The sequence below is a fragment of the Sinohyriopsis cumingii genome, chromosome 12 (assembly GCF_028554795.1).
Source record: "Sinohyriopsis cumingii isolate HCF-2022 chromosome 12, ASM2855479v2, whole genome shotgun sequence".
In the NCBI taxonomy this organism is placed as follows: Eukaryota; Metazoa; Mollusca; class Bivalvia; order Unionida; family Unionidae; genus Sinohyriopsis; species Sinohyriopsis cumingii.
Genome location: NC_142972.1, coordinates 122422246 through 122440305, shown reverse-complemented (window position 1 = coordinate 122440305; position 18060 = coordinate 122422246). Strand labels below are relative to the sequence as shown.

Here is an 18060-nt window from a genome sequence, read left to right as displayed (position 1 = left end):
CATACATAATTTGGGTACAATGCTACCAATCCCATCTTTGCCATACATAATTTGGGTACAGTGCTACCAATCCCAGCTTTGCCATACATAATTTGGGTACAGTGCTACCAATCCCAGCTTTGCCATACATAATTTGGGTACAGTGCTACCAATCCCAGCCATGCCATACATAATTTGGGTACAGTGCTACCAATCCCAGCTTTGCCATACATAATTTGGGTACAATGCTACCAATCCCAGCCATGTCATACATAATTTGGGTACAGTGCTACCAATCCCAGCTTTGCCATACATAATTTGGGTACAATGCTACCAATCCCAGCTTTGCCATACATAATTTGGGTACAATGCTACCAATCTCAGCCATGTCATACATAATTTGGGTACAGTGCTACCAATCCCAGCTTTGCCATACATAATTTGGGTACAATGCTACCAATCCCAGCCATGCCATACATAATTTGGGTACAGTGCTACCAATCCCAGCCATGCCATACTTAATTTGGGTACAATGCTACCAATCACAGCTTTGCCATACATAATTTGGGTACAGTGCTACCAATCTCATCCATGCCATACTTAATTTGGGTACAATGCTACCATTCCCAGCTTTGCCATACATAATTTGGGTACAGTGCTACCAATCCCAGCCATGCCATACATAATTTGGGTACAATGCTACCAATCCCAGCTTTGCCGTACATAATTTGGGTACAATGCTACCAATCCCAGCCATGCCATACATAATTTGGGTACAATGCTTCCAATCCCAGCCATGTCATACATAATTTGGGTACAGTGCTACCAATCCCAGCTTTGCCATACATAATTTGGGTACAATGCTACCAATCCCAGCCATGCCATACATAATTTGGGTACAGTGCTACCAATGCCAACTTTGCCATACATAATTTGGGTACAATGCTACCAATCCCAGCCATGCCATACATAATTTGGGTACAGTGCTACCAATCCCAGCCATGTCATACATAATTTGGGTACAGTGCTACCAATCCCAGTCATGCCATACATAATTTGGGTACAATGCTACCAATCCCAGCTTTGCCATACATAATTTGGGTACAATGCTACCAATCCCAGCCATGCCATACATAATTTGGGTACAATGCTACCAATCCCAGCCATGCCATACATAATTTGGGTACAGTGCTACCAATCCCAGCTTTGCCATACATAATTTGGGTACAATGCTACCAATCCCAGCCATGCCATACATAATTTGGGTACAGTGCTACCAATCCCAGCCATGTCATACATAATTTGGGTACAATGCTACCAATCCCAGCCATGCCATACATAATTTGGGTACAATGCTACCAATCACAGCTTTGCCATACATAATTTGGGTACAATGCTACGAATCTCAGCCATGTCATACATAATTTGGGTACAATGCTACCAATCCCAGCCATGCCATACATAATTTGGGTACAGTGCTACCAATCCCAGCCATGCCATACATAATTTGGGTACAGTGCTACCAATCCCAGCCATGTCATACATAATTTGGGTACAATGCTACCAATCCCAGCTTTGCCATACATAATTTGGGTACAGTGCTACCAATCCCAGCCATGCCTTACATAATTTGGGTACAGTGCTACCAATCCCAGCCATGTCATACATAATTTGGGTACAATGCTACCAATCCCAGCTTTGCCATACATAATTTGGGTACAATGCTACCAATCCCAGCCATGTCATACATAATTTGGGTACAATGCTACCAATCCCAGCCATGTCATACATAATTGGGGTACAATGCTACCAATCCCAGCATTGCCATACATAATTTGGGTACAGTGCTACCAATCCCAGCTTTGCCATACATAATTTGGGTACAGTGCTACCAATCCCAGCCATGCCATACATAATTTGGGTGCAGTGCTACCAATCCCAGCTTTGCCATACATAATTTGGGTACAGTGCTACCAATCCCAGCTTTGCCATACATAATTTGGGTACAATGCTACCAATCCCAGCTTTGCCATACATAATTTCGGTACAATGCTACCAATCCCAGCTTTGCCATACATAATTTGGGTACAATGCTACCAATCCCAGCCATGTCATACATAATTTGGGTACAATGCTACCAATCCCAGCCATGTCATACATAATTTGGGTACAGTGCTACCAATCCCACCTTTGCCATACATAATTTGGGTACAGTGCTACCAATCCCAGCTTTGCCATGCATAATTTGGGTACAGTGCTACCAATCCCAGCCATGCCTTACATAATTTGGGTACAGTGCTACCAATCCCAGCCATGTCATACATAATTTGGGTACAATGCTACCAATCCCAGCTTTGCCATACATAATTTGGGTACAATGCTACCAATCCCAGCCATGTCATACATAATTTGGATACAGTGCTACCAATCCCAGCTTTGCCATACATAATTTGGGTACAATGCTACCAATCCCAACTTTGCCATACATAATTTGGGTACAGTGCTACCAATCCCAGCTTTGCGATACATAATTTGGGTACAGTGCTACCAATCCCAGCTTTGCCATACATAATTTGGGTACAGTGCTACCAATCCCAGCCATGCCATACATAATTTGGGTACAGTGCTACCAATCCCAGCTTTGCCATACATAATTTGGGTACAATGCTACCAATCCCAGCCATGTCATACATAATTTGGGTACAGTGCTACCAATCCCAGCTTTGCCATACATAATTTGGGTACAATGCTACCAATCCCAGCCATGTCATACATAATTTGGGTACAATGCTACCAATCCCAGCCATGTCATACATAATTTGGGTACAATGCTACCAATCCCAGCTTTGCCATACATAATTTGGGTACAGTGCTACCAATCCCAGCTTTGCCATACATAATTTGGGTACAGTGCTACCAATCCCAGCCATGCCATACATAATTTGGGTACAGTGCTACCAATCCCAGCTTTGCCATACATAATTTGGCTACAGTGCTACCAATCCCAGCTTTGCCATAATTTGGGTACAATGCTACCAATCTCAGCCATGTCATACATAATTTGGGTACAGTGCTACCAATCCCAGCTTTGCCATCCATAATTTGGGTACAATGCTACCAATCCCAGCCATGCCATACATAATTTGGGTACAGTGCTACCAATCCCAGCCATGCCATACTTAATTTGGGTACAATGCTACCAATCCCAGCCATGTCATACATAATTTGGGTACAGTGCTACCAATCTCAGCCATGCCATACATAATTTAGGTACAATGCTACCAATCTCAGCCATGCCATACATTATTTGGGTACAATGCTGCCAATCACAGCTTTGCCATACATAATTTGGGTACAGTGCTACCAATCCCAGCCATGCCATACATAATTTGGGTACAATGCTACCAATCCCAGCCATGCCATACTTAATTTTGGTACAATGCTACCAATCCCAGCTTTTCCATACATAATTTGGGTACAGTGCTACCAATCTCAGCCATGCCATACATAATTTGGGTACAGTGCTACCAATCCCAGCTTTGCCATACATAATTTGGGTACAATGCTACCAATCCCAGCCATGCCATAAATAATTTGGTTACAGATCTACCAATCCCAGCCATGCCATACTTATTTTGGGTACAGTGCTACCAATCCCAGCCATGCCATACTTAATTTGGGTACAATGCTACCAATCCCAGCTTTGCCATACATAATTTGGGTACAGTGGTACCAATCTCAGCCATGCCATGCATAATTTGGGTACAATGCTACCAATCTCAGCGATGCCATACTTAATTTGGGTACAGTGCTACCAATCCCAGCCATGCCATACTTAATTTGGGTACAATGCTACCAATCCCAGCTTTGCCATACATAATTTGGGTACAATGCTACCAATCCCAGCCATGCGATACATAATTTGGGTACAATGCTACCAATCTCAGCCATGCCATACTTAATTTGGGTACAGTGCTACCAATCCCAGCCATGCCATACTTAATTTGGGTACAATGCTACCAATCCCAGCTTTGCCATACATAATTTGGGTACAGTGCTACCAATCTCATCCATGCCATACACAATTTGGGTACAATGCTACCAATCCCAGCCATGCCATACATAATTTGGGTACAGTGCTACCAATCCCAGCCATGCCATACATAATTTGGGTACAATGCTAGCAATCCCAGCCATGCCATACATAATTTGGGTACAATGCTACCAATCCCAGCCATGCCATACATAATTTGGGTACAATGCTAGAAATCCCAGCCATGCCATGCATAATTTGGGTACAGTGCTACCAATCCCAGCCATGCCATACATAATTTGGGTACAGTGCTACCAATCCCAGCCATGCCATACTTAATTTGGGTACAATGCTACCAATCCCAGCTTTGCCATACATAATTTGGGTACAATGCTACCAATCCCAGCCATGCCATACATAATTTGGGTACAGTGCTACCAATCCCATCCATGCCATGCATAATTTGGGTACAGTGCTACCAATCCCAGCCATGCCATACATAATTTTGGTACAATGCTACCAATCTCAGCTTTGCCGTACATAATTTGGGTACAGTGCTACCAATCTCAGCCATGTCATACATAATTTGGGTACAGTGCTACCAATCCCAGCTTTGCCATACATAATTTGGGTACAATGCTACCAATCCCAGCCATGCCATACTTAATTTGGGTTCAGTGCTACCAATCTCAGCCATGCCATACTTAATTTGGGTACAGTGCTACCAATCCCAGCTTTGCCATACATAATTTGGGTACAGTGCTACCAATCTCAGCCATGCCATACTTAATTTGGGTACAATGCTACCAATCCCAGCTTTGCCATACATAATTTGGGTACAGTGCTACCAATCTCAGCCATGCCATACTTAATTTGGGTACAGTGCTACCAATCCCAGCTTTGCCATACATAATTTGGGTACAATGCTACCAATCCCAGCTTTGCCATACATAATTTGGGTACAATGCTACCAATCCCAGCTTTGCCATACATAATTTGGGTACAGTGCTACCAATCCCAGCTTTGCCATACATAATTGGGGTACAATGCTACCAATCCCAGCTTTGCCATACATAATTTGGGTACAATGCTACCAATCCCAGCTTTGCCATACATAATTTGGGTACAGTGCTACCAATCTCAGCCATGCCATACTTAATTTGGGTACAATGCTACCAATCCCAGCCATGCCATACTTAATTTGGGTACAGTGCTACCAATTCCAGCTTTGCCATACATAATTTGGGTACAGTGCTACCAATCTCAGCTTTGCCATACTTAATTTGGGTACAATGCTACCAATCCCAGCCATGCCATACATAATTTGGGTACAGTGCTACCTATCCCAGCCATGCCATACATAATTTGGGTACAATGCTACCAATCCCAGCTTTGCCATACATAATTTGGGTACAGTGCTACCAATCCCAGCTTTGCCATACATAATTTGGGTACAGTGCTACCTATTCCAGGCATGCCATACATAATTTGGGTACAATGCTACCAATCCCAGCTTTGCCATACATAATTTGGGTACAGTGCTACCAATCCCAGCTTTGTCATACATAAATTGGTTACAATGCTACCAATCCCAGCCATGCCATACATAATTTGGGTACAATGCTACCAATCCCAGCTTTGCCATACATAATTTGGGTACAGTGCTACCAATCCCAGCTTTGCCATACATAATTTGGGTACAATGCTACCAATCCCAGCTTTGCCATACATAATTTGGGTACAGTGCTACCAATCCCAGCTTTGCCATACATAAATTTGTTACAATGCTACCAATCCCAGCCATGCCGTACATAATTTGGGTACAATGCTACCAATCCCAGCTTTGCCATACATAATTTGGGTACAGTGCTACCAATCCCAGCTTTGCCATACATAATTTGGGTACAGTGCTACCAATCCCAGCTTTGCCATACATAAATTGGTTACAATGCTACCAATCCCAGCCATGCCATACATAATTTGGGTACAGTGCTACCAATCCCAGCCATGCCATACATAATTTGGGTACAATGCTACCAATCCCAGCCATGTCATACATAATTTGGGTACCAATCCCAGCTTTGCCATACATAACAGGCCAGGCACTTTACTAACCACATATTCCCTTGTGAATCATTTACTATTTAACTGATATTATAAAATATTAATTCATATACCATATATATTCACTTAAGATGGGTCTGACTGCAGACTGCACAGACTCAGATATGTCGTTGCATAGTGCATTTGTTAGACATAAACAAACAATATGGACCCCAATATCTGGGTGCATTATGTGATACCAGATCAGGGTCAGTGTTGTTTACAGTTTGACTTGACTTACTAGCAAGAATATATGCTGTGTTAGAAACATTGAATCACAGGGTGGCTAAATGAAATAATAAAATGTCGGTTCCATTTTCCTTTTCATGAATGTCATTAATTTCTCCTGGATTCTTTTGTTTTTTGTGAATTGCGTACACCATTTACACCACATAAAGTTCCTTTCCTCGTCATAATTCAGCCATTTCCTGTCTTTTGTCCATTTCTTCTGAAATTTTTCATATAAGAATTATTCCTCATCATTCTCATTCAACTTTTGCTTTTTTTCTGGTGGCTAAACACCTACTATCAAATGCCACATTTTGCCTGTTGTATAAGGAGGGAATTGTGCCTTGTTTTGATATACGAGATGTTATAGTATAGCTGATGCGAATTATTTAAAGCAAGAAAAGGAATGGTACAATGTCCTTTATATAAGAAAGTCAGAGCAAGAAACGTGTTTCAAAACATGTCTTAGCCCCCTCCCACAATTAAATGGCCTCTCCCTCACAAAGACTTAACTTCAGTGGCTGTTCTGCGTGATCAAAGCAGTGGCTATTGTAAACACTGTTATAAAGTATTAGCAACAGAAGATAGTGTTAGTTTCAGCTTGGAAAAGGTGTGTTCCCATCACACGAAGCCATCTGACACTCCGCATGTTGTATTTAACAGCTCCAATTACGGTATCATAAGTCGTAAGTTTGGTAATTATTCCTAATTAATCGAACCTCAATGTATTGTTGAAATTAATAATAAGGCAGAAAATTTTCAAATCTTAGATGCCCATGCACAGAGATTTTAATTCCCAACAAATGTACGGCATTCTGCTTGGATATCTCCATGTGTATTCAATTATTTGTTCATTCTTGTAAGGGAAAAATACAAAAGCTATTCTTATCATCATAGAAAAAGTAGTTGTATGGAAAGGATGTGCCAATAACGTAATTCTAATAAATTGATCTAATTCTTATAAGTATTTGGATGGAAATGTAAAATATGTAGTTTCCTGTTTGTGACTTGTTGGAGCGTTTGGGTAGCAAGCAAAAAAAAGAACCTTAAACAAAAAGACGTGCAAACTAATTTCTTTGAATAGTTTTTGCCTTGTTCTTTTGTGTGGTATACCGCTTTGTAGTTTGTTACTGTGGTCGAGTGAATAAAGTGTGATACCACATCATTTTTTCATTTAATTCATTATCAGATTAATTAGGATCAATTACCAAACTTCCGTTGTTAATGAAGGGACCATAATTTGCGCTGTTAAGTGAAATGCACAAAATCGGATGGATTCTTGTCATAGAAACGCACCTTTCCGAGGCAGAAATTGACTTCATCTTCTCATGCTAATATTTTATGACTGTGTTTACAATGGCCACTGCTTTGATTCTACAGAACATCTGCTAAGTCAAATCTTTATTAGGGAATGGCGTAAACAAACGCTGACTATTGATAACCGAAACTTACTAGCCCAGTGGACTATTAACATTATGAAAGTTACTAGTCCGACAGGAAATCTGCTAGCCTTGGGCTAGCAGACTACCGCTTATTTTGAGCCCTGCTATCTATATATTGACCCCTTATTGCATGTTTAAAAAGTCCTGTGTGTAATTAGTCTGACCCCTTATTGCATGTTTAAAAAGTCCCGTGTGTAATTAGTCTGACCCCTTATTGCATCTTTAAACATACCTGTGTGTAATTAGAATGACCCCTTATTGCATCTTTAAACATACCTGTGTATGTGATTAGTTTAGTTTAACGCCTTATGACATCTTTAAACACACCTGTTTTTGATAAATAAACTTAACCTAAATTGAGACGAAACTTATTGTTGTTTACCAATATCTTCATTTTTGGTACAGTGACAGTTATTTGCATGATATGACAGTGTCACTAGATAATATGCATTATAAGTTCATTTAACAGCAGTGATATTGCCACCAAATACAGAAAACTGCATTTAACAACAGTGATATTACCACCAAATACAGAAAACTGCTTTTAATAGCATTGATATTACCACCAAATAAGAAAACTGCATTTAACAATGATATTACCATCAAATACAGAAAATGCTTTTAACAGCAGTGGTATTACCACCAAATACAGAAAACTGCATTTAACAACAGTGCTATTACCACCAAATACAGAAACTGCATTTAACAGCAGTAATACTACCACCAAATACAGAAAACTGCTTTTAATAGCATTGATATTACCATCAAATACAGAAACTGCATTTAACAACAGTGATATTGCCACCAAACACACAACAGTGATATTGCCACCAAATACAGAAAACTGCATTTAGCAACAGTGATATTGCCACCAAACACACAACAGTGATATTGCCACCAAATACAGAAAACTGCATTTAACAACAGTGGTATTGCCACCAAACACAGAAAACTGCATTTAACAACAGTGATATTGCCACCAAATACAGAAAACTGCATTTAGCAACAGTGGTATTGCCACCAAACACAGAAAACTGCATTTAACAATAGTGGTATTGCCACGAAACATAGAAAACTGCATTTAACAACAGTGATATTACCACCAAATACCGAAAACTGCATTTAACAAAGTGATAATGCCACCAAATACAGAAAACTGCATTTAACAGCAGTGATATTACCACCAAATACCGAAAACTGCATTCAACAACAGTGGTATTGCCACCAAATACCAAAAACTGCATTTAACAGCAGTGATATTACCACCAAATACCGAAAACTGCATTTAACAACAGTGATATTACCACCAAATACAGAAAACTGTATTTAACAACAGTGATATTACCACCAAATACAGAAAACTGTATTTAACAACAGTGATATTGCCACCAAATACCAAAAACTGCATTCAACAACAGTGGTATTACCACCAAATACCGAAAACTGCATTTAACAACAGTGATATTACCACCAAATACAGAAAACTGTATTTAACAACAGTGATATTACCACCAAATACAGAAAGCTGCATTTAACAACAGTGGTATTGCCACCAAATACAGAAAACTGCATTCAACAACAGTGGTATTGCCACCAAATACTGAAAACTGCATTTAACAACAGTGATAATGCCACCAAATGCAGAAAACTGCATTCAACAACAGTGATATTGCCACCAAATACCGAAAACTGCATTTAACAACAGTGACAATGCCACCAAATACAGAAAACTGCATTTAACAGCAGTAATATTACCGCCAAATACAGAAAACTGCATTTAACAACAGTGATATTACCACCAAATACAGAAAACTGTATTTAACAAAAGTGATATTACCACCAAATACAGAAAACTGCATTTAGCAAAGGTGGTATTGCCACCAAACACAGAAAACTGCATTTAACAACAGTGATATTGCCACCAAACACAGAAAACTGCATTTAACAGTGATATTACCACCAAATACAGAAAACTGCATTCAACAACAGTGGTATTGCCACCAAACACAAAACTGCATTAACAACAGTGATATTGCTACCAAATACAGAAAACTGCATTTAGCAACGGTGGTATTGCCACCAAACACAGAAAACTGCATTTAACAACAGTGGTATTGCCACCAAACATAGAAAACTGCATTTAACAAAAGTGATATTGCCACCAAACACAGAAAACTGCATTTAACAGTGATATTACCACCAAATACAGAAAACTGCATTCAACAACAGTGATATTGCCACCAAATACAGAAAACTGCATTCAACAACAGTGGTATTGCCACCAAATACCGACAATTGCTTTTAACAGTTGTGGTATTACCACCAAATACAGAAAACTGCATTTACACCAAATACAGAAAACTGCATTTAATAGCAGTGACAGTACCTCCGAATACTGACAACTGCACAGTCACCTTTGTACAACCTCACCAACTGCAGTTGGCAAATGTTTTTAATAACTAGGTGTAAGAGTTCCTTAGGAAGCACGGATAATAGCAATTGATCTTGAAATCAAGCACTGATTATAGCAGTTCATCGAGAAATCAAGCACTGATTATAGCAGTTGATCTTGAAATCAAGCACTGATTATAGCAGTTGATATAGAAATCAAGCACTGATTATAGCAGTTGATGTAGTAATCAAGCATTGTTTATAGCAGTTGATCTTAAAATCAACTGATTACATTATTAGATTTGTTAACATTAATGTTTCAGATTTTGTTTGGCTTGCAAACAGTCAGCAGCATGCAAGTTTTGTGTGCTTAATTAGGGTTTTTTAAATTAGCATCCTACAGAAAACACATGTACAAACAATACTTTAATGAATGTACATGTAGCTTATAATTTACCAAACAGTGAAACTTTGTTGAATGAACTTGATTGAAGGCTACCCTAGCATTTGTTATGGTGATTGAAAGTTATGTATAATACAATATTTTCAATTAACAAGGTCCTTATGGCAAAATACTGCATATAGATGGTTGTTTCCAATGGAGACAGATATGTTTTCTTTTTAATGTGAATTCTGTTTAATGGGAATGGATTGCATCTGTTTAATGGGAATGGATTACATCTGTTTAATGGAAATGGATTACAATCAAACAATATCTAGTGTACATTTTTTTCTCAGGGACATTTTTCCAGTTCTTCAAGATGCAAAAGCTCTCAGGGGACTTGTTGATGCCATTATTGACTTCATCAAGGCCAACTGTGATGGAGTGGAGGTGATAATTGGACTAGATTCAAGGGGATTCCTGTTTGGTCCCATGATCTCAGAGGCCCTTGGTATCAGTTTTGTGCCAATAAGAAAGGCTGGAAAACTACCTGGAGAAACTTATAAAGTGGAATATACGTTGGAATATGGAACGGTATACAAATGTTTATGCTTCTGCCGTATTTATAGAGGGGAATGTACAAATTTCCTATGTTCTGATGTTGATCAAAACCAATCACATCTGTCTGTTTGGACATTATGGGATTGTAGACTACTTGCAAGATTTACTTATTTCCAGAATTGAAAAAGTTGACAATATGGAAAACTACAGACCTCAGAAACTAAAGAATTGATTCAGAAGTGCTCCAATGAGCATGGCCAATTTTTTTACATTTTCAGTGTATCCCCCAGGGGTGTAAAATTGAGGGTACAAAAAACCCCTAGGTGTCAAAACTGGGGGTCAAATAAAAAATGGGGGGGTCAAAAATGTACTGACAAATTTTCATACGACTCGTACTTTTTCAGCTTGAAATAGGATACTGCAACTTGTACAACATACTCTCTCTCTCTCTCTAAACATACAAATACACCAACATGCACAGTTAGCAAACAAATGCATTGTCCATTCAAAGAATAATTTTATTAGTTCATTTTTCTTTTAAAGTCGTACTTTTAACAGTCTCCTCAACAATATTATAGCCCAGCACATTACATATAAGCCAATACAAAAAGCCAGATAAATCTTTTTAACCAGATGGGAGTTAATTTACTGCCTTTCATCAAATGTGTACTATCATAGGTTTCATTGTACTTCATCCTAGAACACATTTATCCAAATATCAAGGAGGATACTGATTCATCTTCTTTCTAATAAGTTACACTTGAACTTTAAGATCTTTCTTTTATTGTAGTAAAAGTTAAAAACCAAGAAAATCTGTAATGACCCGCTGACGTTGTAATCCAAATAATGCATTTGTCTCTGCAAGTTTACTGATTTCTTTGTTGTGAAATAATGTCTTAGGTTATAAAGTGTTCTCCAGATATCTTATGGCAAACGAGGGCCTATTTTTAAAAATTTTAAAATCCTGTCACGAAAGAATTATTCACTTTTGCAGTCTTTGCAATCACGCGATCAGAAGTCACACCAGTAATCATAATGAATATTCCAGTCAAGGGAATAATTTTCTCCATTTTTCATTAAAGTTAGATCCAGTTACTCTTTTGTGTTCTGCTTCTTTCACTTTCTTCGCTAATGCTTTTTAGTGCATGACGTTTTAATCTGGAGATCACTTTCTAGTGCAACAAGCCTTGATGTTAAATATCTAGAACAGCTTGCTGAGCTCGATGGAAATTATGAGAAGCTCGCGAGATTAGGGGAAGCTACTCCGTCATAACATTGCCTATGCTAGTCTGGTTCATTGTTTTAAATGTTCCCTGCATTGAACTTTACGAATAGAGGAGCTCAAGGCAGGGAGCAAACAAAGCGGGGAACCAGTCAATGCCTATACGCGAAGTATATACGATGCCATCCATCGTCCAATGCATTGGGTATTAAATAAATCATGATCATATTATGAAAATCCTTTGCGTCAAAAAAGCGCACGGTAATAAAATGTGTGTGTCAGTTTTCTCCAGCGTGCGTCCCTGACGCACAAATGTGCGTAAAGGGAAACACTGCATTTTGCAAAAGAAAATATTTTAAGACATTGTCATGAATAATTTTACCAAGTTTAAGTTAGTCAGGATATCTATTAGATTGACCTTAGTAGATCATTAAAATGAACAAAGCATGCTGGTCAGGCATTTGTTACTCTTAAATGCATGTCCACAGAGCTGGTCATTGTAGGGATAGTATATGAATGTTGTATGGTACATTACTTAGTGGTTATGATATGTGGTGGGTCATATAGTGTTACTATATTAGTCCATCACATCGTCATATTTGGTTGCAAATTTCATTTCTGTTCCAAAACATTTGAGGAACTGAATTGAAACAATATTTGATATTAGTTTCTGTATTAAGATGACCCAGGTCAAGCTTGATTTTCTCATTTTCCAACAAAACTGGAGAGTTATGGCCCCTGTTTGACTTAGAACTTTGCTCCTCAGATGCATCATATAAGCGTGGGCATCCACATCATATGGACATATCTGTTTAAGAAACATGTCTTGTATAATACCTCTATTTACTTTATATTATACTATGTGTAAGAAACGTGTCTTGTATAATACCTCTATTTACTTTATATTATACCATGTGTAAGAAACATGTCTTGTATAATACCTCTATTTACTTTATATTATACCATGTGTAAGAAACATGTCTTGTATAATACCTCTATTTACTTTATATTATACTATGTGTAAGAAACGTGTCTTGTATAATACCTCTATTTGCTTTATATTATACCATGTGTCTAGCTTTTTTCACTGCATTTATTCAGTGCTTCATCAAACATGACAAGTTTTCAGTCCATGATCAATACTTCTTTTTATCATGAAAATTTCTGGATGTAGATCACTCAAGTAGAGTTTTGCCTTTGAAAGTTTTGCATTGAATTCTAGTAACCATAGGTCATTAATTCACTTCACAACATTTTGAAAAGTAGAGTTGAAATGCTCCAGACAAAGCAATATATGCTTCTGTTACTGTACAGCAAAGGGTCTGAGTTCAAGTTGAAATGTGACAGTATACTTTTTCTGGCCAATTAATTGAGATGGTTTTTTTTAAGAAATAAAATTTCCAGACCTAAAATTTATTTAAGAAATATTCTTTCTCCAATTTGTAGTAAGAAAGCACCTAATGCAACCATTATATTATTTTTTTAAAAAAAACATAGGTAAAAGAAGAAAAAGAATTTTGATATGAAAGATGATTCCAGCTAACCCCTCGCCACAAATAAATGGTTGGTTCCTTACTAGTATTTTTTTATTTGACAATGTATCTATGTTTATTCCATACAGGATAAGTGTGAGATGCAGAAAGAGTCGGTGAAGCCAGGGCAGAAAGTGGTAATCCTTGATGACCTTCTTGCTACTGGAGGTAATGCAAACTTCATTGAAATCTACTTCAAGAAAAATGCAGATTTTCATGAGCAGCTGGTATAGAAACATTCTACCTTCACAAATTGTAACAGCAGCCATCTGCTTTTACTACCCAGTAACATATATGGTCATATTGCTGCATTGACCAAGCCAACATTTGAATCTGATCTGTTTACTTCCAAAGATAATGAGAAGCTGGATATGAGAATTTGACAGATATATCCAGAATGCTGTAATATACAGGTCTGGATACAAATGTATCCAGAATGCTGTAATATACAGGTCTGGATACAAATATATCCAGAATGCTGTATGTACAGGTCTAGATACAAATATATCCAGAATGCTGTATGTACAGGTCTGGATAAAAATATATCCAGAATGCTGTATGTACAGGTCTGGATACAAATATATCCAGAATGCTGTAATATACAGGTCTGGATATTAATATATCCAGAATGCTGTATGTATAGGTCTGGATATTAATATATCCAGAATGCTGTATGTATAGGTCTGGTTATGAATATATCCAGAATGCTCTATTTACAGGTCTGGATACAAATATATCCAGAATGCTGTAATATACAGGTCTGGATACAAATATATCCAGAATGCTGTATGTATAGGTCTGGTTATTACTATATCCAGAATGCTGTAATATATAGGTCTGGTTATTAATATATCCAGAATACTCTATTTACAGGTCTGGATACAAATATATCCAGAATGCTGTAATATACAGGTCTGGTTATTAATATATCCAGAATGCTGTATTTACAGGTCTGGATACAAATATATCCAGAATGCTGTATGTACAGGTCTGGATACAAATATATCCAGAATGCTGTAATATATAGGTCTGGTTATTAATATATCCAGAATACTCTATTTACAGGTCTGGATACAAATATATACAGAATGCTGTATGTATAGGTCTGGTTATTAATATATCCAGAATGCTGTATTTACAGGTCTGGATACAAATATATCCAGAATGCTAGGTCTGGTTATTACTATATCCAGAATGCTGTAATGTATAGGTCTGGTTATTAATATATCCAGAATACTCTATTTACAGGCCTGGATACAAATATATCCAGAATGCTGTATGTATAGGTCTGGTTATTAATATATCCAGAATACTCTATTTACAGGTCTGGATACAAATATATTCAAAATCCTGCATATACAGGTCTGGTTACAAAGTGTACAGAAGGCTGGATGTACAGGTCTGGTTATAATGTATACAGAACTATATGCACTTACATATTTAACATTTTACCAATATACTTGGCACAAGTGAACCTTTTTAATGTAATTTACAATCAATATAACATTTTTGAAGCCCTACTTTACCTTATTTTCAGGAACAATGAAGGCAGCCTGTGATTTGGCAGAAGTGGCCCAGGCCAATGTGTTGTGTTGTATAGTAGTGATTGAATTGACTGACTTACAAGGAAGGAAAAGGCTCAAATACCCCTGTCACGCCTTTGTACAGTATTAACTTTTAAATTAAGTCAGTTTCACAGGTTAGGGGTCAGATGTCAAGAGAAGCTATGAATGAAGTGGGCAGTTTTGATTTTGAACATGATTTGGAAAGTTGAGTTTTCTTCAGGAAATCATTTCAGATTGCTTATGCCACATTAAATAATTGGGATTATTTGTCATTTTGTCAAAGCTAGGGACTTGTGTAAACTTTATCAAGCTAATTACACATTACATTAGAAAACCCTCTCTATTACAGATGTCAGCTTTAAGAAATGTTCTTTTTTATTAAATAAAAAACCCCCACCAAAATCACAAGTCTGATCCAATTGTAAAATGTACAGATCTGGATCTACTGCTGTACATGTGCCAACTGATACCAACTGCTGTACACATGCCAACTGCTTTGGGTCTATGCAGTTTGTTGGGAATAATCTGTAGAACAAACAGCATGTGCTGATGCATTATGCAATGACAGATCAGGGTCTGTGTTTTTTAAAGTTGGACTGGAGTTATAAGTATGTAAATATGGTTAAAAATAAATAGAAAAAGATTTCTGTCATGTGATAATGACAATTTTCAATGTTAATTTCAGTTGCAAGTGTATGAGGTAATCTTAAGTTTATTATTTGAATTGTGATATTTAGTTGCTACCACAAAATAGATTTCACAGTATTGTTACCCATAAAATGTACAAAAAGAATAATTTTAAAAAGAAATGGTGTTTGATACTAACATCAAGTCCACCTTTGTGTTGTGTGACACAGCAGGCACATTAGTTTGACACACTGAAGGCACATTAGTCTGAAGTGAAACACAGAAGGCTCTTTTCCACTGCTACTGTTAGTAAAAGCATATACACCTCTCCATTGATAATTCACGCACAATGGGGTCCAAAAACCTGGACCCCATTATAAGCGAGGGCACAAGTTACCGAGGGACCTCCCCAAAATAATACACTAGACATCCAGAAAACAGTGGTGGTTGGGGGTTGGGTGGGAACTGGGCTGTTTAATGATGAAATCTTTGTTTTATAATCATGTTGGGAATAATTGTCAATAAAGTGCTTTATTCTGATGAAGTTGTTTGTTATTCTGTATAAATTAAATTTATTTTCAAAATGTCCAACATCTGATTGACCGTAACATTTTTCCAACTTGTTTCAACAACCTCCACATGTTTGCAAAACATTTGAGAATTATGTCACTGCTGTTTGGTTGATTAGTCTGGTTCCCAGAGAGGTATGATAGTATTGTCTGAAACAGGGAGTCTGCGAAGCAGGAATTAGACTAACTGTTGATACACTACCAAACAAGATTTCTTTTTATTTCAAAAACATGCGACATTTATATCGTGAGACATTCATTTACGTTGAAACTCAATTTTGTACTGTTCGATTAGTTTCATATTGATACCGTGAAGTAGTAGTGAAACTTCTTATCATCCTTGAGGACATCTCCAAGTGCCAATTCAAGAATGCTCTGAAACTCGTTTTCCCCAACAATGGTCCGTATCTGTGATACAGAGATCTTTATTTTATGAAATATTCATTTTGCTTGTTTGCCTTTCTATCTTTGATCACAGCTATGATTGAGTAGGTTATTTTTTGGTAGTATAATTAGATAACATACACAGTAACATTTATAACAGTGTTCGATTGATCAACTTAAGTGAATTATCCCAACATATGACCAAGGCCGCTAAATCTTAAGCATGTAGGATCTGCATGATTTCTAACTTTTTTTATTCCATCTCCATTTTTGGATTCAAAAGACGTAATTAATTGACAATACAAATGAGGCTAGCCTTTAATTCAGTGCAACAATACAACAAATGCTTCCACTAGTCAGGTATCAAAACATGGTTGGCACCTAATTATTATGGGTTCTCAGTGAAACGCTCGCAGGTATAGCTGTTACATTAGATAAATTTTATGTTTAATTACAAGAGGACACATTGCATTTATGATGACTACACTTAAAAGGAACTAAAAGATAGAACTAGAACACAAATTTCACTTGATAAAAAAATTACTTTGTTGGTATTTATTTATTAAAGTACTGCCTCCACTAGGCATAAGTGACATTTTCATTGATCAAAATTTCCTTGAGTTTCATTAATTATGGTGACTAAGAATGTTGTTTGGAAAGAAAAATGTAACAAATTACTTGACTTCATATTAAAATTTGATATTTCATAATGTTAAGTATAATTTCCAGGTCCTATCAACTGTTTTTACAATAAAACGAGTGATATATCAAAGTTTCCTTTACCAATTTTGATTGTGATTTTCTTCAACAAACAGGGATACATTTTTTGGTATTTTCTGGTTTAAAAAAAGGATCCACGCCTGACCCCACATTATAAGGGAGTGGTGTATTTCTGAAACCCCTTGATAGCGCGTCATCATAATCAGGCATGAATAATTATGAAACTTGGACAGTTCATTGGACAAGATTCTTCCTTGCCCCTTTTACCTTGGTGTCATGTTCCCAGTCATAAAATATTTGTTTCAGTAATGTTTAAAATACT

The 18060-nt window shown here is 37.3% G+C and overlaps 1 protein-coding gene across 1 annotated transcript in view; it reads left to right on the top strand.

Annotated features, from left to right (window-relative positions):
- LOC149787370 (adenine phosphoribosyltransferase-like) overlaps nucleotides 1-16605 on the top strand; it is a 39642-nt gene extending 23037 nt beyond the window's left edge. Inside the window, exons 2-4 of the mRNA XM_089977952.1 lie at nucleotides 10915-11152; nucleotides 13963-14041; nucleotides 15411-16605. Coding sequence (XP_089834078.1) covers nucleotides 10915-11152; nucleotides 13963-14041; nucleotides 15411-15547 — 454 coding nt within the window. The 3' untranslated portion in view covers nucleotides 15548-16605. The remainder of the gene's footprint in view (nucleotides 1-10914; nucleotides 11153-13962; nucleotides 14042-15410) is intronic.
- Nucleotides 16606-18060: the final 1455 nt, after the last annotated feature.